Source organism: Triturus cristatus, chromosome 11 (assembly GCF_964204655.1).
Source record: "Triturus cristatus chromosome 11, aTriCri1.1, whole genome shotgun sequence".
NCBI lineage: Eukaryota > Metazoa > Chordata > Amphibia > Caudata > Salamandridae > Triturus > Triturus cristatus.
The window spans coordinates 695,203,197-695,227,363 of record NC_140594.1 but is presented as its reverse complement, the minus strand read 5'-3'; the positions used below and the strand labels follow the sequence as shown (position 1 = coordinate 695,227,363).

Sequence of the window (24,167 nt, the reverse complement as noted above, 5' to 3'; positions counted from 1 at the left end):
CCAGACTAAAGCAATTGATGCTATTCTACTGACTACCACTCAGACTAGATAAATAGATACAAGTTAGATAATAGGCTATTCTCTGCCACCCACAACAAAGCAATGGATACCAGGCTATTCTTTTCCACCCATAATCAAATAGAAGCTTCCATGCTACACTCCACCACCTTAAATAGAGCAGCAGCTGCTGTACTGCTCTGCCATACAGTATGAACCAAAGGAGGCTGCCATGGCACTCTCTGTCATTGTAATTGCATGTATGTAGCACTTACTACCTCTGAAGAGGTGTTTAAGCACTTTATGCCGATTAGCACTGTACTTCTTAATTAAGGTTAGTAGTTCATCCAGTGGTAGTGTTGTAAATTATTGATATTAGTCATGTGCTGTCAAGAAAAATACATTCCATTTAGGTGTGATCATTAGTGGGGGCTATGCAGTTTCAGGAAATTGGTTGGTGAGATAGATAAACAAGCTGGCGGAGGTTAGGAATTGTTAGGTTGCAGGGACAGGTTGTCATCTATGAAAAGAGGAGTGAACTATTTGCAGAATTAAAATAAGAGGCATTAAGGCAGACAGGCATGAAAATGAGAGGAGGCTACTCACTGTGAAAAAAACAACTGTATCAATTGGAAGTCAATTAAGGTTAAATGTTCATGTAGGCTTTAGGAGTAGTTGGAGTAGGCTTCCTTAGATAGCAGGCAATCTGACGAAGTAAGCTGTAGAGAGAAATAATATTATATACACACAGTGCTGCATTTCAGGGTCCAACAGCCAGAGCCAAACTGGCCTATAGACAGTGCCACTGGAATTATGTGATTCTGCAGCCGTGGCTTTTTCTGCATTATTAAGGATTTGCAGTGTTTGCCACATAATCTGCCGCATAATCTGCATATTTTAACAAAAATAAATTTTGTTTCTAACTCAAAGGGACCAAACGTTACTAACAATATGGCAATATATGTTCACGCGCATTGGTAGACCGTTCGCACAGGTTAACTGGTCATCTTTCAGTTACATATTTATGCATTTGGTTGTTAAACTGGTAATGATGAGTTGACCTGTTTGCCCAGACAGTATGACCATGTTTAAAAATTACAAAAGAATGAAGAAATACGATCCAAAAAAATGCTGCTGTATGCTGCATAATTTGCCTTTTCATATTGCATAACTTAATCAACTAAGCTGCATAATGTGGTGCTGTCTGGTCTCATAATTCCAGTGGCCCCACCTACAGGGCAATCAGGCAGCGCCTGGTGGCCTGGTCTGACTGGTCAGTGTGTGGGCCATTTTTTTGTCTGTATGGGGCTTGTTTTTTGTCTACTAGGCCGGTTTGTGCTGTTGATTGTCTTCAGGAAGCTGAAATCCATGTAGTCTCTATACCTTGCAAAAAACACTTATACTTTGTGCCCAGGGCACAAGTCCTAAAAAAAGAAGTGGGGGGACGCTGTCACCGGAAGTGACGTCACAACAGGAATCTCATGAAAAGAAGTGGGGGGACGCTGTCACCGGAAGTGACGTCACAACAGGAATCTCATGAGTATTCATATGCCTTTAGATGACGGGGCATTTCACAGCACTGCTACCCCTGGTCTGTTCCTCGATGTCCTTTGCAACCCCCCCTCCCCCCCACTCCCCCGAGGGGGTGCCCCAGTTGCACAACGAAATGCTCAGAAGTGCACAAGATACAGAAGGACACACATTCCAAGCGTTAACCGCCAACGCCTGCTCGCTCCGCCTCCCAATCACTCCAGCCTGCACACACCACCGGTGCCTCTTAAAGTCTCCAATTACAAATATTAGCATATCTTTGGTAATTTACGGGAAACTTCCCTCCCACCCGGGCTCTCTGCTCACACAATGCTGTCCAGCTTTTGGGCAGGGGGGACGGCGTCCACCCGGAAAAACCTGGTAAAATAAGTGGGGGGACGCCGTCCACCCGCGTGGTACCCCGACTCGAGCCCTGTTTGTGCCTTTACAAGTTCAAAACTGCCCCACTTTGCAACAGTGTGCCATTTTTTTAGTTTTCCAATTCACTAATGGGAGCCACTTTTATTTTGATGCCCAGGCCTATTACTTTAGCTTCAGCGTGGGAGCCCCAGTCTACGCACCAATTAAACATGAGTCCGAGCGTCCTGCACAATGGAGCGATGGACCTCATGCTACTCTGCCTGCCTCGTCCGTTCCGGTTCGTCCGTGTGCTGTTGGCACCTACGCCTGTCAGCGACTGGCGCAGAGTGGCAAGCACTCCCCAGGACCACTTTGTGTGATTTCTGCAGATAAGTGTGGAGACTTTGTCAGCCAAACTCCCTTCCCGCTAAATCCGCTTCTCAACTAATCATAAGGACAGGCGGACTCTGATTAGGAAGAGCGGAGATGCCGGTGGCTGGCAGCTCGGGCATGATATACACACACGGCGAGGCGGGACGCGCGCGCAGCGGGCCTCTCGTGCTGATTAATGGCGCTCAGCCCGCGCTTCATGGTTACTTGCTCATTAGCCGGAGCAGGGATGTCACTTTTCAGGGGCCCTTGACCAGGCTGATTTATGGGCCGGCGGAGGATGGGCCCCTTGATGCCTCGGACTGCCACGGTCTTTATTTATAACACCCCCGCCCATCTGGGACTCAGACTGCACTTGCTCGTGGGCCAACCCCCTCCCAGCATTTACATCCACTGTAGACAAGGCCTTGCCCCGCTGCGAGCCGAGGCGCAAGTCATGACGTCAGGGAAGGCAGACAAAAAACCCTGATCTTAAATTGCCTCATGTCAGGTCTATGTAGCTCATCCAACCCTGTATTGTATGGTGTTACCATTCTGTTACTTGTCATTTTGATGATGTTAATATGAATTCAGTGCTGCCGGTGCCCGAATGCATTGAAATAGCTGGATTGCATGAGCTACTTGCACATGACCTGGGCCAGCTTAGATCCCACGGTCATTGAGGGGAGAGGAGTTGGCCTAACGGCTAGGGCGGTCGACCTAGAATCTGGGGAAGTGGGATCGAGTCTCAGCAACGACACTGAACTTCCTGTGATCCTGGGCAAATCACTTAATCTCTCTGTGCCAATCAAAAAAATTGAATTTGTCCGCATGTAACGCAACTGGTGCTATGTAAAGCGCTCTGATACCCTACACGGGTCTGCGCTATATAAAGGTCTGTAAAAAACAAATAACGATTTTTTTTAAAAAAATTGACATAGCTCAGTCCCATTTAGTCCTTGGCCTTTCCATCCTTGTTTCATGGCAAGAGAAGTATCTAGGCTGGGTCTGCTATCAAGGATCTTCTCCAGTGCTAAAGGGATGCTTAGATCTCCTAACAAACTTGTTGCAAGATGACTGGGAAAAAATGATGCTTCATAAAACAACAGTTGCCACAGGACGTCAGAGCTCATTGCTCCTATTGTGTTACGATGCAAATGGTGTTGCAGAAGGGAAAGTGCCTCTCTAATTGTTGCCTCATCTACTTATGGGTTCCACGGCAGGGCAATGCCAGCACATGTATGAGTGCAAGAAACCTCCTACTATTTATGTTGTGTGTGTCTGTCGGTGTTACAGGAAGATCGCCCTATGACCCAAGAAGTGTTGAGGGCAAGCACCAAACCCTCAATCCCTTACCTAATTTGTGCTTGTCTAGAACTGAAGCTTACAGGACCTTCCACCAATCCATCTGTGTAAACTGGGATATTACAGGCGGGCAGAAAACCCTCCACCCATCATGCTGTGTATGACTGGGTGTCAGAGGCAGCAGAGATTCCACTACCCATCTCCCCCACACGTGCCCCGATACCACACGAGGGCAGGGATTCTCCACCCAGTATCCTGTGTGTGCTCAGTGGTTGCAAAAAGCCAAAGGACCATTCACTCATCATCCTATATGTGCTGGAAGGTTATATGAGGACAGAGGACCGTCCACCCACCATCCTGTGTTTGAGCTGGTTTATTATCAGTGTTCATGAGGCCCTCAACCCATTATCATGTGTTTGCTTGTATGTTACAGGAAGGAAGAGTACCATCTGCACATCACTTGATGTGTACTGGTTTGTTGTACGAGGGCAGAGAACCCTCTCCACCTCATCACACATGTTCTGTGGCAACCACACATGTCTTTACCACGCATTCTAAGTATATATGGTTAAAACACACACGTTAGGCTAAGGCTAAATTTATGGTTTTAACGTGGGTAGTGGTAAAAGGTGATAAGGGTAATTTTAGAGTTTAGGGGCCGGTGGTGGTAGAGGGTGGTAAGGATAATATTTTAGGCTTTAGGAGTGGGTAGTGGTTAGGGAAATTTTAGGATTTAGGGATGGGTAGTTGTAGAGGGGGGTATGGGTAATTAAAAAAAATGGGGGGTTCGGATGAGTACCCCCACAAAAAAGAGGAAAATTAAATTTAAAATCAATTGAACATATATGTTACCTACGGTAGATAGTTAGGACCTAGTTTTTATAGGAAAAGTGTTTTTTGACTTGCCTATATGTTTGGCGCAGTTTGCCGAATCTTCATGAAATTTTCCCAAACAATTTAATGCTCACTTCAGCTGGTTACAGGGAAATTATAGTTATGAAATATAATTAAAAAACCTTAGAAATTCAATGAAATAAACAAAGGTAACAGGAACGTTATTGTTAGGCTCAGATTCCAAGCGTACAAAACCATTGCAATTTATCAGTTATAGTTATCTGAGCTCACTATAAGTTATGCCTCCGCAATGCACAGCTTATGACCTCACAAATTACAGCACTCATGAGAAAAAAAAACTAATAATGTTAATAGCATTTGGTACTATTGCAAAACTACAAACAAACTACAATGGGCACATTGTGAATTAGCCTCTATTGTTCTAAACGTATGTCTTAAAGGCTCCATGTACTTCTTTGATGGAGGATCAACACTCACTAAGATATATTACAAGTATTGCAGCTGTGATCTGCAGGTAACACAAGGATATATGCAATAAAAGCAGTAACCCATTAAGCCAGGATACATAAAATGCACTCCAGTGACTTACGTGCTACATGCTATGCTTTGCAGTAGGCACAACGGCACTCTATAATATTGTACGATGAGTCATCCTGTGACCCTACTGCACACAGATCTCTTGAGCAATTGCTTTAACCACCAAATCTTACCATTATTATACCCAGGCACTTTTGGTTATAGGACCATCTTTGCAAAAAGGTGCCTTAACACCTTAAGGTATTTCAAAATTCAATCTGAGACAAATTAATTATGCCAGATGAGAGTTACTAATTCAATTTTTCTTGCAGCCAATTTCTTTGGTGACGGTATTTCTAAAAAAATGGAAGTATAAGGCGACTGTCAGACTCCACTACTCAAAACTCCGCCACTTTTCTGTAACCATGCCCTGACGCAGTACATGAGTTCACAGAGCTAATGTTTTCCATTTCTAACACTTAAACCCTCCAACACCGACCCTATGAGTTTGTTACTGTTACATGATTGCCTGTAGTAGGTATACATCTCAATACATGTGTTGCAACAAGCATTGGCAAAGCCAATAGGTCTCAGCTACGAGACAAGATCTACTGGCTTTGTCATTGTTTAGCCATGTTGTACAGCAATGCAGCTGCCGTGCAGCATGGCTTAAAAAAAAGCACTGCAAAGTCAATGGGTCTCATCTACATTTGGCAATATGTTGAGCCATGTTTTACGGCAGAGTGGATGCTTTGTGGCATGCTGAATGGAAGAAAAAAGTGCTATGATACTGTCAGCGCCGGTTGTATTATAGCTCTTTTATATTATGTGGAAGGTAACATGGAGGGGGAAAGAGCCCATCAACACAGAACATAGGTGGAGGCAGGAAGGAGACCGAAAAAAAAAGATAGCGGGCAAAGTGGGAGGAGGCTTGTGGAAAGCAACAACATAAACAGTAGATGGGAGTTAGTAACAACATGGACAGCATGAGGGGGTCAAGCAACATCACTGGCAGTGGGAGGGTGAAATCAACAACAACAACAGTGATTGGGATGGGAGAGGGTTAGCGAAAGAGCAACAACATGGGTAGCGAGTTGGGGCAAGGAATAATAAGGGCAGTGGGTGGGAGTAAGAAACAACACGGGCAGCGGGACTGTGCAAGCAACATCAGGGACATCAGGAGAGGGCAAGTACCACAGAGGGAGAAGAAACGATGGAGGCCTAGGAGCCTGAAGCAAGATGAAGGACAAGTACACAAGGGAGACTAGTGGAAAAGACAGGCACTTGAGTAGAGTGCATAGATAAATAGACAAAAGTAGAGCCCAATTAAAGGAACAGAGGAAGGAAACAGGTACTTGGACCATGCTCCCATGGAGGGGCAAACACAAAAAGTGAAAGCGAATGTCACATGCGCCAATTTATGAAAAGCAAGAAAATGAGAGTGTCAATAAAGCCAACCAATGGTCAGCAATTTGCAGCCTCCAAGCCCCCTGTAAGTAAACAAAATGTCTCACAAGTGACAGTGTATGGGCTGTCTCATGCGAGTCCTGAAAAGGCTTGTGGGTGTGAGAGAAAGCCAAACACCCCTCTATGGCACATTAATTATGCCAGTATGCAGCACAGAAGACTCGTGACCGAACTGGAAACCAAAGTCAGTCCTAGTAAAAATGTTCAACCCAGACCCACATTGAAATAGGCTATGACAGGAATTGGACTAGTAGGGCATGGTGGGGTTATGGCAGCCAGTCTAGTAGATACCAGAATCAGCTGTAGCAAAAATGTTCAAACCAGCCCCACACAGCCCCACTGTTGGAGACCATGAATACAGTGAGGCCATGGTGGCACTGTTGGGTAATGGCAGCCAATCCTGGTCTGAAAGAAAGCCCCCAGCATGAGCTTGAGGCTGTTATGTTTAGGCAAGACCCCTTTTTAACGTCCTTTCGGGGACCAGTGAATGCACAGAAGTCCGCCCAGCCCCCAGAACATCCAAGCCGCGCCGTCTTCTCTTCCTCTGCCTGCTTGTCTATGTACGAGCGCTGCGTGGAGTTGTGTTCCCTGCAGCAGGCACCGCTGGGATTGCTCTGTTTTCCGCAAAGATCATTAAGGAAGCGATGATTAAGGAGACAGTGTTAATTAGCAGAAAATGAAATAAAATGTCATCAAATGTTAAGAGGGAAAGAAGGTTGTAAATGATATCTGCAGGCAAAGAAAAAGTTAGCAAACGTTTTAAAGAAACACTTAGCTTGTCTGCTGTTTTTATGATATGCATGGAGCATCGTTTAGTCTGCACACTGTATGGAGTTAGCCCGTCATAATGCTCTGGATTATGGAAACGAGGAGCTCCAATTTTAGATACATACAGAGGGCCCCTGTGGGCTGATATGTAGAGATCACGCTAGGAACAAAAATTGGGTGTGGCTCTAGTCAGCAAGGCTGAGCCGATAAACTATAAAACTACAAGAAATGCCAATGCTGACAACAGTTAAACTTACTCGACCGTAGAAGAAAAATAGAGCGACTACGTCTGTACTACTTAATAGTATTTTATTGGAGATAGATCTGTTTATATCATACAAAATGAATTTGTTTTAAGAGGATGATCTGATCACAGCATGAGCTGGTATTCCTGTGATATTCAAAGGTGTGCAGAGAGTTTTATGTCCCCTTGTGTGTTTAAATGTATACACTTACTAATTCCCCTTTTAAAATCCATTCCTATCATCCTCTCCCTACTCCAAAGTGGTTTCAAATCCATTTATATCATTCTCTCCCTACTCCAAGCCCTTTTCAAATCCATTCCTATTATTCGACCCCTGCTCCAAACCCTTTTCAAATCCATTCCTGTCATTCTGTCCCTACTCCAATCTCCCTTTTTCAAATCCATTCCTGTCATTCTTTCACTACTCCAATCCCTTTTTAAATCCATTCCTATCATTCTTTCCCTACTCCAAACCCTTTTCAAACCCATTCCTATCATTCTATCCCTACTCCAATCTCCCCAGTTCACGTCCATTCTTTTCATTCTATCCCTAATTCAAACTCTCCTTTTCAAATCCATTCCTATCATTCTGTCCCTACTCCAAACCCATTTCTATCATTCTATACCAACTCAAAACTCCCCTTTCAAGTTGATCCCCATCATTTTATCCCTACTCCAAACTCCCCTTTTCAAATCCATTCCTATCATTCTATCCCTATTCCAAACCCTTTTCAAATCCATTCCTAGCGGTCCATCTCTGCTCCAAACTCTACAAAACACACAAGAAAGTAAGAGCACAAACCTAACACACCTAGTGCACACACTAAAAAATTGTACTAACCAACTAACTACTAATCTTTGATTCTGGAGTAGCGGAAAAAGTGGTCCCATGCCTTGTCAGGGGTCATAAGTGCTATATAAATCCATTTACAATTATACAAGTGCCTCTGTATTGTTAATGCTCTAGTTTTGGCACATTATGGGCCCAATGGAACATGGCTTTAGACAGTGGTGGATGTGTTTAAATAACATTGACAATAATTATCCCAAAAACTTAATAAAAGATGATAATGTGGTTACTGCAGTTAAGCACAGTTCAACAAATGGCGTGCATACATGACGAAGACTGTGCTGGGAGAGGAAACAGCGAATACGTGACAATGACACACTGCCAAACACTTCTTTACAGTTAAATAAAGGAAGCAATGCCACAGTCAACTGTTTTAGCTTTTGTATAGGGAAAATAAACAACTAACACAGTTGGTAAACAGCGTTCTTCCGCGCTTCCCATTGGAAGAAGCTCCCAGACGTGGTAGGTTGAGGGGATCAACAGACGCAAAAGGCGCAAACTACTTTTGATGCAATATAATCCGTTCCTGTCTGGGAGCAGCACTAGACGGATGAGCCCCGGGTTCTTTCCACAGCTACACGCACACTCCTTCAGGTGCTTTGTGATGGGAAGAAGTGTTGACAACTTGCGCGTAGTAAAGGTACCATGGCCCTAACGCAAGCAAGGAAAATGCCCTCCATAACCCTGGCTGGGTAGAACAAGCATTGAAAATGCAACAACTCTCGCCTTTGGTTAAGTTAAAGCCATTTGCTTTGCTAATGGTATTGTACAGCAAAGCAAATGGCTTTAACTTAATGAAAGGCGAGACCTATTACATTTTTAATGCTTGCTATGATTTGGAGGAGAGTCTTTAGTCCTGATCATGATGGCCCTTTGGGGTACAAACAGAGTCTGAAGGTTTGTTTCCCTCTGAGTCAGACGATCTTACCAGCTCCAAGAGGGTTTCCTTCTGAGGCGAGTCAAGATGAACTTTTTTAGCATCAACCAAGTGTATTAAATATCTACCAGTGCTGAAACTTTCACTTGAGCCTCTTCAGGTTTTTTCAACACATTTGAGTGTTTCCCCAGTAACAGCTATAGGTCGTGTAGCTACGACATGGCTGCTGGAATTATGTGGCTGGGGAGTAGCAAATTATGAAGCAGAGTTGACAAAATTATGCATCAAGAGAAGACACATTAAGTGCCATAGTGATAGTATACGTTTATTTGTAATTTTTACACATACTAACACTGTCTTGGAAAAACTTGTGCCTTATCAGTACTAGTTTAACGCTCAAATATAGCAATAAGCAAAAAGGTGAACAGACAATCCTTGCGAAAGGCCTTCCACTTTTATGGCAACATGTTACTGAGCTTTTAGTATCTTTTAATACATTTGTACTAGAAGTATTTTTTTGTTAAAATCTTAAAATTATGCAGTAGATGATGTATTATGCGGCAAATGCAGCAAATCCATATCTATTAAGAAAATAGTACAGCCGCAAATCACTAAATTCCAGTAGCCCTGAGCTAGGAGCACTTAATAGGCTTTGGGCATTATCTGGATTTTGGTATGTTTTTCTGGACTGAGGTCTTAACTACGAACTGTTTGAAAAGGTGTGCAAAGGTTATCTTATCGTTTCCTGACCAAATGCAACACTGTAGAGAATGGAATTTATCAAGTGTGATAAATAGCACCTATGACAAGTTCCCCCCCTCCCCAAAATAGGGCACAACATGCATTTTGGTGGTTTCTGCACCAAAATCCTTATGTCATATTATTTAACGGAAAGTTGACCACTAGTACATTTTGACAGGTTAGACCTTCCAAAATTTACCAGAGGAAAATTGCATGGTGCTGTGTTGCCTCTAAATTCGTAAATCCAATACATGGGGTATGAGGAGTTTCCATACATATGTAAATCAATGGGGGCCTAAACATGTCTCACTAATGAGGTACACATCCACTGCTAGGTTCAGATCTTTATTGTTTTGGTGATTATTGTGTATCTGCCCCCCCCCTCTCCTACTTGATCCTTCAATAATTCCCTAAATTTCAGTCAAACAATATATTTGATGTAGTTTACAATTTGTAATAACATAATTCCAATTGACCCCTTTCCCCTTTGCTCTGCTTGAACCTATGTAGATCTTACTCTGAGATTTTTATACTACTCTTCTGAATTTGACACAACCTGTCCATTTTATTGTTGTGTTTCCATGAAAGAAGTACACTGTTACTTTATAATTGTGATATCACTCTTATGTTCTAGGTGTGGTGGATCATGCTGTGACCTTTCTACTCTCTATGGGCCTTATTCACAAACGGCCTCATAGTACAGCAGTTTCCCATTGGGGAGGTTCCTCCACGACCGCGAGGCCTCCACCATGACTGCAGGGGCCGTTAGTGAATCAGGCCCTATGTTCTGTCTGCTTCATTATGCTCTTAATGTGGTACTTAGCACTCTTAGGTTCTTATTATTGTCCAATTCCTCTGCACTCCTCTCTATTTGGCACACTTTGATTTTATAACATTACAATACCTGGGATTCTGAAATCCCTGTATTAACGCCCATCTTTAATTTCTTTGTAATATATAGGCTTCTGTAATCCCTGTATAAATGCAAGTCTCGAATATCTGTATAAACAGTGACTTGTGATGGACCCAGTTGCCGATTATAAAGTAAAAACTTGACTATTATAAGGTATTACAGTTGAGTTCTAATCTCACAATGCCTCGCGCTAAAGACAGCAACCGAGGGAAAAGACAGGTCAGGTGATGGATCATAATTGAAGCAGCTATTTAAAATAACGAAAAAAGGGAATGTTGCTTTTCTTACTTCTGCTCTTTTTTAATAGCTTACAATGACAAGCATAGAGAATATGTTTATTTTTTAACTCCTTAGATAGAGAAAAGCTAGAATCGTTCGGCACATTCCGAGCTACTGCAGCTTTCGTTTCTATTGAACTGTTTCTAATATCTGTTTGAAACAAATATCCAACAGGTTTCATGTAGCACTAGAGGTTTTATTTGTATTCATGTTTGCAAACACGTTCGTTCTTTCATATGAAATAGCTACGCACCAAGGGTCCAACTCACAAAGGGACTTACGACTTGTAAAGTTATGAGTGCAGACTCTCTCTACTTGTGGCAAAATCTTTGCACTGAGCACTTCAGTGCGTAGGTTCCGCCCGAGTGTGGAGATTCTGCCACGAGTGCAGAGAATCCGCTTGAGTGCAAATACTCTGCACTCATAACTTTACGGGTTGTAAGTTCCTTTGTGAATCGGACCCTAAGGTTTTAAGTGGTTTGTGTGAAAGGTGATGGTGTGCCCATATATTATATGGGATAAAGTTCCCACTGGTAAACATGATAAGAATATTGCAAGTCACCTCAGAGTTCCATAATCTTATAAAGGAACCTAGCCTTCAGCCTCATTCCTCTATATGGTTATGGAACTCATCGGTGATTTGCAATATCCTTATAATGTACAGCAAGGAGTACTTTATCCTTTATATAATCTGCGACCTGTGACGCACACAGTCACCAAATATAAAGAAAAAACATCAGACCTGTCTGTGATAAGTTATTGCAGTCGAGTTCTAATGTCACAATGCCCGCTGCCAGAACCAGCAGCCAAGTTGAAAGGCTGGTCAGGCCACAAGCATCTGTTTACAGAAACAAAAAAGGAAGTGTTGCTTTTCTTTCTTCTGCAGGATTTCTTCTGCCTTATTTCAGTGACAAACAGAAAGAACATGTTTATTTTTTATACTCCTTAGATAATTATAGAAATGTTAAAGTTGGAATCTTTCTGTATGTTTCTACAAATTCGAGCTATTGCAGAAGATTTTTAGAACTGACTTGCATTGAATTGTTTCTAATATCTTTTTGCAACAAATATCTAACAGGTTTTTGATGTGTTTAATTTTGCACTAAATGTTTTATTTTTATTCTTCATGTTTGCAAGCATGCTTTGTCTTTCATATGAAAGAGTTATGGGCCAAGGTTTTAAGTGGTTTGTGGGAAAGGAAATGGTGTGACCATGTATTATATGGAATAAAGTGCACCCTGGTGTACATGATAAGGATATTGCAAGCCATCTCAGAGTTCCATAACGTTATAAAGGAACTCAGTGTTCAGCCTCATTCTGATTTATACTTTTTGAACTCCTTATTGCTTGCAACATCCTTATAATGTACAGCAGGTGGTACTTTATTACTTATATAGTGGAATTGTTGTGGCATTCCTACAGTAAGCACCCTCTTACCCATATTGCACCTTAGTGAGTGCAATACATAGTGGGTCACTTACACTCAATTCCTGACCCTGCCTTTTAAAATCACTACACAAGCACTTCACACACTTATAGGTCCTAAAGAAAGCCAGCTCATTAACAAGGCCTGGCAAAACATGTTGACCACACAGGATGTGGGAGACCATAGATAACTCCACAACACATCCATTGCCTTGTTTTTAACACTGCCAAACACTGCCAAGGGCCCGCTAATAAAATGACCTAGTATAGGAATTGGGACCCGAGGACAGTTTTTAATTCACACTCACACACTATCACTGCACACTCATTTACCACGAAACCAGCTCCACTGTAAAGAGGCCTTGAAGCACACCCGGGACACATTCGGTGTCACCGGGTGGAGCTCGATGATGAAGCATGCCACCAACTAGGTGGGTGGGTGAGGGCTTTCAAAAGAAATAATATTTCTTTTTTCCGTACAAACACACTATCCCTATGCCCTTTGAGGCTAGTTCCCATTGATAATACATTCCTACAATAAAGCCATGGATTTTGAATTCCAATATTTTATTATTGTGGTAGTTCCATTCTAATATCGTGGTTTTCGCACATTATAATTTTATTTTTGTCGCATTCCCACAGTGATGCCTTTCATTTTCTCATAGTATATTTTGTTTTTGGTGGCAATTGTATAGAATTGTTTTGAATTTATCACATTGTTGTTTTACCATTGCAGCATTGCATTGGTAATGCCCTAAAATGGGCACATTGTTGCTTTATCATGTCCATATTATCTCTCTTTATGTGGCATCCAGTGATCGTGTATGTCTGGAATTTCTCTGTTCTCTATGCTCCTTTCAGCTGAAACAGATTTGTTTGGCACACCAGTGATAATTATGTGACAGTTCTCCAGATCTCCACAAAAATGGTCTGGCATGCATGGGCATTCAATGACAAAGTTACTAATTACTGACACCGTCAATGCACCCAGCATTACTATATTATATCATGCTATCCAATTCATCTGTGCAATTGAGATCCCATGGCTATTTTCCAGGGGCCTATTCATGATAATGTTCTATGTCTATACATGAAAGTGTCTCTACGGGGGAGTGGGATTCAACTTTATAATGATGAGCAATAATTCACAAAAGTTGCAAAATAATGACTAGCTTTGATATGAAAAATCATTTTGCAAGAGGGCGGATGTTGTCACGACCGCATGCATTGTGACTCATTCTTGGATCACTCAAAGCTCCTTCCTTGAAGTCAGTCAAGTATGATAGAGTAGGATCCAGTTCTGTATAGATGACTAAACGATCCTGCTGCAGCCAGAGGAAGGACACAAGGGCTGTCAATCCAATTGAGCGGATCCCTTCTTAGTTTGCACCGCCGTTAGGGTGGTTGGGTGGCTACTTAGCCTGGTCTCATCTGCTTGTATATGACTTCCTGACATGGTCTCTGGACCTCATTTGGAACTGGGTGGCAGAAAGTACAACTCTTAAGGTATGCGCGCCTTAGCTGTCTGGTAGGTGAAAGTATCTTGTGGTCCATACCAAATATTTGCAGTGAGCTTAGAGCCCGCCCATTGCTTATCATTGGTTCGCTTTATTGTCACTCAGAACAACCTGCTTCTTATTCGATGGCTTGCCTTCCTCTTCTTATGTTTGTACCCTCCTCTGGGGCATAGACTCTTCACTATCCTCTTGATTGACTGACTTGTATTCTTCCATTGCTCACATTTAGGGAAAGTATTTTTTCTTTTTCATAAAGTATTACATACGAGTGAATGTGTTTTCTTGCTCTCTCTCTCTGCATCTTGCTTTGCCTCAAATAACAACCTCACACACTCCACTTTTTTCATACAATGTAACTTTTTTTGGAGTCCCTGAAGCTGCCATGTTATGTTAATTTGTATGGTGCAGCGTATCTAAAGGCTGAGCAGTTCTGCATTCCAGCACTTTCTCACTCAGCCTTTGCTCCCTTGACCTCACCTGCTCCTCTGTTTCATTTACTCCCTAACCCACCCAATCCTCAGTGGATCACACACCCCTCACAATCAGTAAAATATTTTTTTTTAATCTACATTTTTGGGGAGGGCCCAGCAGCTGTCATTTGGTGCCGGCAGCTGTGTTACCCAAAAAGCATTTTTGTGGCAATCAAATTTCTTTCTTTTCTGCTATCTTAGCTCACTAATTGAAAAAAAGAAAATGGTGGCTGGATCATTGCAAAGGTGCATTCATGTATGGTGTCACCATGCGTACATGCGCCTATACGATAGTAAGTGTTATAGCCCCTTTTTTCCTTTTTTGTTGTTGCAGATGCTGCACAGCATTGGCAAAGCCAATAGGTCAACAAGACGAGAACAATGGCCTGTGCTTGTTTTCTGAGTCGGAAAACATTGCCCCAAATGCAAGATGTCTTTTTAGTAACAAAGAGGGACAAAGTGCTGAGAGACTCAGTTTTGTGCCAGTGTTTTTCCCACAAAAAATAGGATGCATTATAATGTAAATACTAACAATCAGACAGAGACAATTCTTGAGGGCTTCTGCCCAGCAAACAAAGGAGCAGTTTATTATGATATGTAAAATATAAAGTATTTTTTCTCAAATTTTATTAAGACTTGTACTGGAATGTTATTGTGAGTTCCATTTGCTGAGTTCCATATCAGTAGCTGGTTGGAACTGGCTGTTGGTGAGTGCACTGGTGCTATACCCACAATACACCTGGTTACAACTCTGCGCTTATTATCTCTGTGGTGTCGGCACACAACATATTTCTAAGATAGTACCTTAAATTGCGAATCAAGCACCTCAAATTCACCCCAGGTGCTTCATAGATGGCTGAATGCCAAAGGTGATGGAGGAGACGCATATCATTTGTGATGTATGCACACAGCCAAGTTGCTGCCATCGCAGGCATGGTCAGACAAAACACAGTTCAAAATTATGCATCAATCCCCTGTTCAGAGCAATGAGAGATGTGTATACCCAGAGTTGCAGATGTACAGACCTCCATAAACATCTTTAAGGAAAATTATGTATAAGACATGGTTACACCTACATCTCATTAATAAGCATCCATGTCCATAGGAAGTGACATCCCTTCCTGCCTTCCCCTTACTTCGGTCCCTTCTCAAGGAGTCCTGCCAGCTGGAGATTCCTATGTAAGGCCAGCCATAACCAATGGCCTCTCCTTATTGGACCAATTATGGCTTGCTAGTGCCTTTGGCCATACCCCTGCTCCACTGCAACCTACAAGATAAGAGCTCATCCTGTGCCTCACCAAGTACACCACACTTACAATCCCAACTATCACACCCAGACATAGATCACAAAACACTCACATAGCATCCTCCCAACACATAGACCCAACATCATACAAACACACAACCAACCATACATCCTCAAATTATATAATACACACTCCAACTCGTGCTCATCAATGCAGCCTCTACAATACTCCATAATCCCTACATCACTGGCCTTATCACGTACACAAATTTGATGCACTCTTCATCTCAGAAACATGGCTCACTGCGATCATAAAGGATCAGGCCACACCACCAATAAGTCCCCGTTGTACAGCACCATAGGCAAGAAAGGAATTGTCAACTCTATGGAGCTCCTCACATGGCACTTCCCACTCTCGAAACTTAGTGTGCCACCTATCACCCCATCTATATGCCTCATGCCTCATAGACAGAACATGCACTTCACAGAAAATTATCTGACCTCTGTTCCACCTCATGCATTCAACATGCCAACAAAACTATACTCAATGCCTTCAACCTCCTGGTCAATTCCAGCATGGAAAAAACAAGAGAGATTCTCCTCAATCTCATTGGCAAACTGAATATCGTACAGCATGCCCAAATGTGGGTCTCAGGCTCTCTGTGTCACTGGATATTCAAGCTAGCCTGGCTGATGAGGGGTGATGCTCCAAAACCTGTCCCAGGATGCTTGTTTCTGATCCAGGGAGGACCTGGCTTCGCAGTTCGGCTGGACTGTTCCCATGAGGCACGGGGTCAAGACTGATTTGCATATAGCTGGGTCTGAACTGGGGTGGCGAAGTGAGCTAAAGAACGATGATGGATTCAACCCAGATCTGTGACTGGGGATGATTGTCTGAAAAGTTTCAGCACTCCGTCCATCATCTCCTTGCGTTTGCTTACCTGACCTATTTCAACATATATGTACATATGTATGTATGTATGTATGTATGTATGTATGTATGTATGTATGTATGGCTGGGTCTGAACTGGTGAGGCATGGAGAACACAAGAATGATGGATTTAACCCAGATCTATTGACTGTGTGTAAATGTTTGATTTGCTCCACATTCCATCCATCATTTGTGTGTATTTTGCCTTATCGCTCTGAGTGAGTACTGGGCATGCCCTCTACTGGGCATGCCCAGTAGAGGGTCCCAGGCTCGCTGTGTCGCTGGATTCAAGCTAGCCTGGCTGATGAGGTGTGAAACCCCGAAACCAGTCCTAGGATGCTTGTTTCCGGTCCCGGGAGGACCTGGCTTGGCAGTTCGGGCTTGACTGTTCCCATGAGGCACAGGGTCAAGACTTATTTGCATATGGCTGGGTCTGAACTGGGGTGGTATGGTGAGCAAAAGAACGATGGATTTAACCCAGATCTTTTGACTGCGAGTGAATGTTTGATTAGCCATACATTCCGTCCATCATCTGTGTGTCTTGTGCCTTCTCGCCCTAAGTGCGCTGGGCATGCCTACACATGGGTCACAGGCTCAGTGTGTCACTAGATTCAAGCTAGCCGGGCTGATGAGGGGCAATGCCCCAAAACCAGTCCCAGGAATCTTGTTTCCAGTCAAGGGAGGATCTGGCTTGACAGTTTGGGCTGGACTGTTCCCATGAGGCACAGTGTCAAGACTGAATTGCATATGGCTGTGTCTGGACTGGGGTGGCATGGTGAGCAAAAACATCTTTGATTGCTAAACCTCTTTGAAAAACATTAGTTTTTGACTCAGACACTTTTATATTGAGCCTTAGTCCTAAAAGTATTCATTGCTTTTAGTTTTAATTTCTGAAGGAAAGAGTACAATTCTCAGTGATGACTGCATGATCACAGCTTCAGTCTGTGCATGAGAGATAGAGATTGTGAATGTGTGTGTCTGAGAGAGTGAACAGAGGATAGAGGAAAGAAAAGTTGGAATTCTAAAGTAGTTTCAGTTTCTGCCAGTCATTTATTTTATGTGTAGAAAAATAAGAACTATCGCATGTATGCACAGAATTGCCACAGAAGGAATAAAACGGTTTCCGTAGTGAGTAGAATATTTATCAGGTGTGTGTCTCTGTTCATTTTCTAACATTTTAAACATTAGACTATTAAGATATAACACAATTTGATATTGCATTTGTGTGTGTTTGATGCGATTTCCTCTACCTATGCCATTGAATGGATTGGTTGGGGTTTCCACGCTCACCTCCTGGTTGAGGTCCGCACCGTTCTGTATCTCAGCAGTAAGAAGGTTCGTCTCTCCCAGTTGGCCAGTGTGACTCAGCCCCTCCAGACCAAATCCAGCAGAGTTCCCCGTGTTGCCCATCTCCATCAAGGGGCGTCAGGGGCTGTCGAACTGAAAGGAGATGTTGGGTCAGACCTGCTGGGAACAACAAACCTCAGGTGTTGAAAGCCTGGCCAGGGTGCACTGCTCTCTGCTCTGCCCTTTGCTGCATAGAGTTTTGTTGTCCTTGTTCTTTTATCCTTTCTTCTCTTCTGGAGGTATCATGCGGTGCTCTCGCTTCTTTACTCTTGCCTGCTCGTGATACGCTTTGAAGGGACTGTACAGTATAAAGAAAAAAACCTGTTCTCTTTTTCCGTCCTTGTATTGCTAATAATCACAACTATTCCCCAGTCATGGCAGTTCCCACCCTTCTTAGACATCTTATAAATCTACACAACATAACATAACATGTCAGTCTAGAATGTTGTTTGTTTGATGATTTCACCTTGGGTTTTGTGATGTATTGTAAATGTAAATTGATACTTGTATAGCGCACTACTCACCCGCAAGGGTCTCAAGGCGCTTGTACGAATACCGCTGTGGAACCCATGCAGGCTTTCCCTGTGAGGCGTCCACTCCTGGGCACCCCCAAGGTGGAGGCCAGGCAACCTTAGCGTTGTGGAGATTAAGCAAGCTATTGCCCAGAGTTGCAGAGTGGGACTCCATGATTGGAATGGCACCGAGGTGAGATTAATCAGGTCCGTGGAATTTTTGAGCCCAAGACCCGCCGAGGCGGGGAATTGAACCCTGGTCCCGGGCTAGACCTCTGCATCAGGGTCTGCCGCTCTAATCATTGAGCCACACTTCTCCACATTGAGCCACACTTCTCCACTGGCACTCAACTGACTCAGTTCTTAGATCAATCTCCGGGAATGGTAACTTTTCCCGGAATAAATAAAGCAAGATGGGGTGGCAGGAGCTTCTCCCTTTGTGCCAGCAAACTCTGGAGCGCTCTGTCTCCATACCTGCGCTCTTAATCCGTTCTGTTGCTATTTAGGAAATTACTAAAAGCTTGTCTTCTTTTAGAGACCCTTAACTAATGTTATCTAGTCCGTCCTAGTCTCTGGCAGTTCATCTGGGTTGATTGCGAGCGCTAAGACACCTTTCGGTAATCACAAGTTATATAACACCTAATTATATCACATTATTCATCACATCGCCCCTTTACAATCCATGGAGCGCCTGTCCATCAGCTGCAGCTAGGTGTGAACATAAGAAATCCTCTTCTTGAGGATGCCAAGATCTGGGAGCCTATGCTGATGGTTATAAATTTGCCACACTCCACTGTTTCCAGTGTCCACAGTAATTTGGGCAATCTTCGGTATCGATCATCTTTCTCCGCACGAGCTTCATAAATCTGGAATGCAGAATATTAATGGGCAAAAGCCATGCTTAGCGCAACTCATCAGTACATGTGGGCCTGAGACATTTAAAAAGTATTCCACCCCTCACATTTGTGTTTTCCTCAGCATGATGGGCAGGCCCAGTCGGTGGTTCCTGGGCTCACCATGCCACAGGACACAAGCTGTACTTTATATTTATACTGAAAATTTGACATTGATCTCGCTGCCCTGGACTGCTGAACACACCTAGATTGAGATAGTTTCTTTATATGACGTATCACAAAGGTGGCCGGAAGGGACTGTAGCAAAGCTGAAATTGTCAAGATCCATGTAGGATTGGTCCTCGAGGGACTGAAAATAGTAAGAGTTCAGGTAAAAATATAGATAAAAAGGACCGGTTCAATACACTTAATTAGAAGTCATACATGTGAAACACACACCCAAGATATATCATCTTAATTGAGTGTGGGGATATGCCGATTAAGGAAAGGACCCAGGATAGTTCCATGCACTTTCTTTATGGTGGTCTGGCTGGGATAGAAAGTTTGGATAAAGCCAGAGGAATGCAGCATGCTTTGGAAGGATATGAACAGCCGAGGTGTTAGGCTTTATTTGTCATCATTATGCACCTCATCTAACATACCTTAGCAAGTACTGAAGACTGCGTTATCAACGAAACTGTGAACGGTCCATGGTCTGCAGTTTAACCGTTCTAGTGGGAGAGTCTAGGGCCTACACATGCATTGGTTGAAAGAGAAGAGGAAGCACAGGGTATGGTTGTGAGACTGCATTTTCATTAACGCGTGGGTAGAGTAGTAGGGAAAGCAAGTTTTGGACTGAATGTTCGGAGGCCAATATGTTCTAATGAAATGTGTTTAATTACATGAACTATGTTGGTTTGGAAGATCTGGCAAAGGTGTGGAGAATAGAGCAGAACCAGAAGCTGAGAAGGCCTCCCAAAAACCAGCAGGGGCTGTCTTATGCATTGTGATTGTTTGTGCACGGCGCACCTTTTAAAAGGTGTGCTGGGCGCAAACAATCACAGTACACCCTATTATGTTGTATGCGCTGCCCCCAGGGCAGCCGCAAACTCGCGTTGCTCTGGGGGCAGAGCATTCACGTGAAAACACGGAGCAGCCGCTACGTGTTTTCACATTGCAGGCGGGATACCGCCTGCACTTTTAAAGCGGTTTAGAGATCCCCTTGCAGGCGGGTGCAGTCAGTGACTGCACCAGCCTCAAAGGGAATGTCTGGGGGGTCCATGGGACCCCCTTTACCCCCTGCAGAGGGATGCTCTCAGAAGGTGCACTGACAGTGCGCCACCTTTTAAATGGCGCACTGTCAGTGCGCCCCCTGAGAGCTGCTTTGACTCTGCGCCCTCGTCTTTAATACAACGCGGGAGTCAAAGGAATTCCCTCATTTGGATAGGCCACGCCCCTATGCAAATGAGGGAACGCCCTCTGAAGGTAGCGCTGACGCTTTAAGTGTGGCAGTGCGATTGGTATTATAGAAGGTGACGCACAAGCGTCTGTGCCCCCTTCAATAATACCAAAGTGCCCCGGATGCGTGCAAAGTGGGTGAAAAAGCCTGTTGCGCCCCCGGGTCAATTATTGTAATACGGCCCCAGATCGTTAGTGGTGGGTAAGGGAGGAAAGTCCGAAAGTATGCGAAGTTGGGCATAATTGAACAATTGATGAACAGATTTGTGGTGTTTGATTTTAGTTTGCAATTTTGATTTTTACACTTTTATTTTACACTATTGCAGTGTTCCTAAGGTTATGTCCTAAAAGGATCAAATGAGTAAAGTCACACCTAGTGTTCCCAAAATATCCCTGCTACAAGGTTCTGTGATAGGCCCAAGTTCTTACCAGGCAGTGTGTCATCTTGAAGAGCATACCTGAAGCCTTAAAGCAGTGTTTTACGCGGCTTCCAAGAAATATATCACTCCGCCACATAGCCTTCCAACCAGAGTGCAGATCGCTATCCACGATGGCAATTCTTGAGCCAGTAATATAATAACATCCATATTTTCCAGTTGATCAAACTTACTTGTGTGATTTTGAGGGATTACAATAATTTGCCTTTTTTGCATGTTGCACACTGAGTACATAACTGTGTTTTCAGGTTACCTTGCCTTTTGGGGAAAGGGGTGTGGCAGAACATTGATTCTCAATTTTTGTCTTCATTGTCTTTACGTTATGTAATTCCATCCCTTTCTCTTCTAAAACTAGCTCTTTTGTCCTCACAGAAAACTTGATGGACACGCGGACAGCCACAGCAGAGCTCGGATGGACTGCAAATCCTGCCTCAGGGGTGAGTGAGGCCTTTATTACAGGCATGGCAATGAGCCTGATTGTCTGTAGGTGTAAAGAAGGAAATCATGGCTGATCTGAGACATATAGGGTACACTGAAGATCTAGGTCTCTGAAACGCTCTGGTGACTTTGATTGTTGCTTTTCAGATTTTGGATATATGCATAAAGTTCTGGGTGTCTTTCCTGCTATTCACCTCCTCAATAGAAAACAAAATTCTGAAGAAAGCCGTATGGACCGACAGCCAGTGATTTTTGAAGGTCCGTCATGATAATGGTCACACACAATAATGCATACTGAGCCCCTGAAAGTAGACTTGTATGCATATCCTCCCAGCTGCTGTTTTTCTTCCAAAGCAATAAACATGACCATTTGTGCCCATTCTTTTAAATCTAGGGGAGGATGCTCTAGGTCAGCCTCTTCGACTACACCCCTTGCTATGCCATGGTGGTGAATTGTTTATGGAGCCTGCTGTTATTGCTGATTTTGAAAATACCACTTGTACATCCGCACGCATGTCTCTGATTGGTTATTGTATGTAAGGTATTAGCATATATAAGATGATTTAAAGTCCTATTGTTATTGTATTTGGTATCACATTTGGTATATATTATAAGCACCTTTTTATATATGTTTTTTTCTCCTGTCCGTCAGCACCCTACCACCTTCATCCCCTTGCCTCCCTTGCTAATTAGTCTGCCCCTTGACAAAACTTTGTGATTACATTCAATTCAATTAACTCAACTGAGAACTGTTTAGGGTTGTATAGCCTCATACTTCACTGTTGGTTGGGGTGGGACTCCCTATCCCTTTGGCCGCCTTTCTTTTAATTGGGCAAATGATTGGGCATTGGAATGGGTCAAACTCCAATCACAATGAGGAAACATTTACAGCCTCTCTGTGTCATCACATGTGCGGCATTGAAACAACCCCTTTCCTAAGATTATCAAACACAGTTGCCTTCACCCAACAGGAACCTGATGAGTGCATTTTCCAAGGTCCCTTTGCTGCACTGTCATGTGCTCCTGAACTCTGGAGTAGGGTCTTGAGATTCTAAATGCAGATTCAGATATGGAAGTCAGAACTAAGATTAGAGTCTCCTCTTGGCAGCGTGCAAATCATCACTACTTCTACATAGAGGTTATAGGGAGTTCACAGAGATTGTAGGGCTAGCGTGATTGAGAGATAGACTTCTGACCTTCATGGCATGTATGCAGACTAACGCCCTCATTATGATGGTGGGCGGACTGCCACCGACAAGTCTTCGGTGGCAGTCCGCCCGCCATCCAGGGCATTGGTCCAACTGCTGCATTACAACGCAGCCAGTCAGACCGCAGAGGTCGGGGTAGGACTAGCGCCTCCGACAGGATCAAAGATCGTGTTGGGACGACGGTCGGATTTCTAACCCTACAATGGAATTGGTGCCTGTGCGGGCACGGCCATAGGGATTTCCTACTGCCTGTTCGGAAAATTATGATGCAAAGCGGAGGCTTGTTTGGTCCTTTTTTAAACTTATTTGAACCACAATCAAGAGCGTCAGACTTGTGCACTGTGTTCACTCGTTTGGAGCAGTAGGAGGCACAAATGAAAACATTTCCAGTCAAGGAGTCTCCAAGCCTTCATTTTTAAGAATATTTCATTAGTCTTGCTAAACTTTAGGCTTACTCACATTCACAACATGTCTATCTTCGTATGAACTTTATTTGTCCCCTCTTTGAACTTAATTTTCTCCTTAAATAAAAAAAACAGATCAATGTAACCACAATCTTCCTTCAATTTCACTCTACCCAGATAACACATGTGCTGAAATGACAAGCAGCGCAATTATGTTATACACGCTGTAGGAGTAAATCAACATAAACATAGATTACTCGGCTCCATGCAAAGTCCTCCGCATATCTAGTTCTTCTCAATGGAACTCAACTACATAGTCAGAGGTTACCTGGAAACTCTGACGTGGATCTGGCCACCCTATGCCTATAGTTGACACCCCTGTTTATGATATGTGGGAGCTGTTACGACTTTTGCTGCATTTATTTGTACTGTGTTCTACTCCCACTATCAAGGCATATATGTTAAGTTTGGTTCCATCTGTGCTTTCACGCCTGGCACAGTTGGAGGTTTTTCACATGTAAGCTACTTTAATTGGGAAAGTATCCCTCCACCTTTGGAAGTAATTATAATCAGCTTCCCTGTGAGGTGTAGATATTAAAATTGATGCTAGATCTTTGATGATCATAATAAAAACTGTATATATGGACCAAGTAAAGGGAAATTAATTGGGATTAACCACATCTGGACATGACTTGGTGTGATGCGTGTCTCTGATTAGCACCTCTTCTTCATAGCCTCCTAAGAATTTGTAGAGGCTTCGGAGCAAGGCACCCCTGGACTCTGAAAGTTTTTACAAACTTTGGTGGGCGAATTTAAGATAACCGACACTAAAGGCAGCAGAAAACTTCCGATGACCCACCTGAAAGTTTA

General features: G+C 43.3%; 1 protein-coding gene across 1 annotated transcript in view; it reads left to right on the top strand.

Moving 5' to 3' along the window:
- Window positions 1-24,167, top strand: part of LOC146785328 (ephrin type-B receptor 1) — a 793,299-nt gene that overhangs the window by 133,341 nt on the left and 635,791 nt on the right. The window contains exon 2 of the mRNA XM_085634314.1: window positions 21,620-21,684. Coding sequence (XP_085490440.1) covers window positions 21,620-21,684 — 65 coding nt within the window. The remainder of the gene's footprint in view (window positions 1-21,619; window positions 21,685-24,167) is intronic.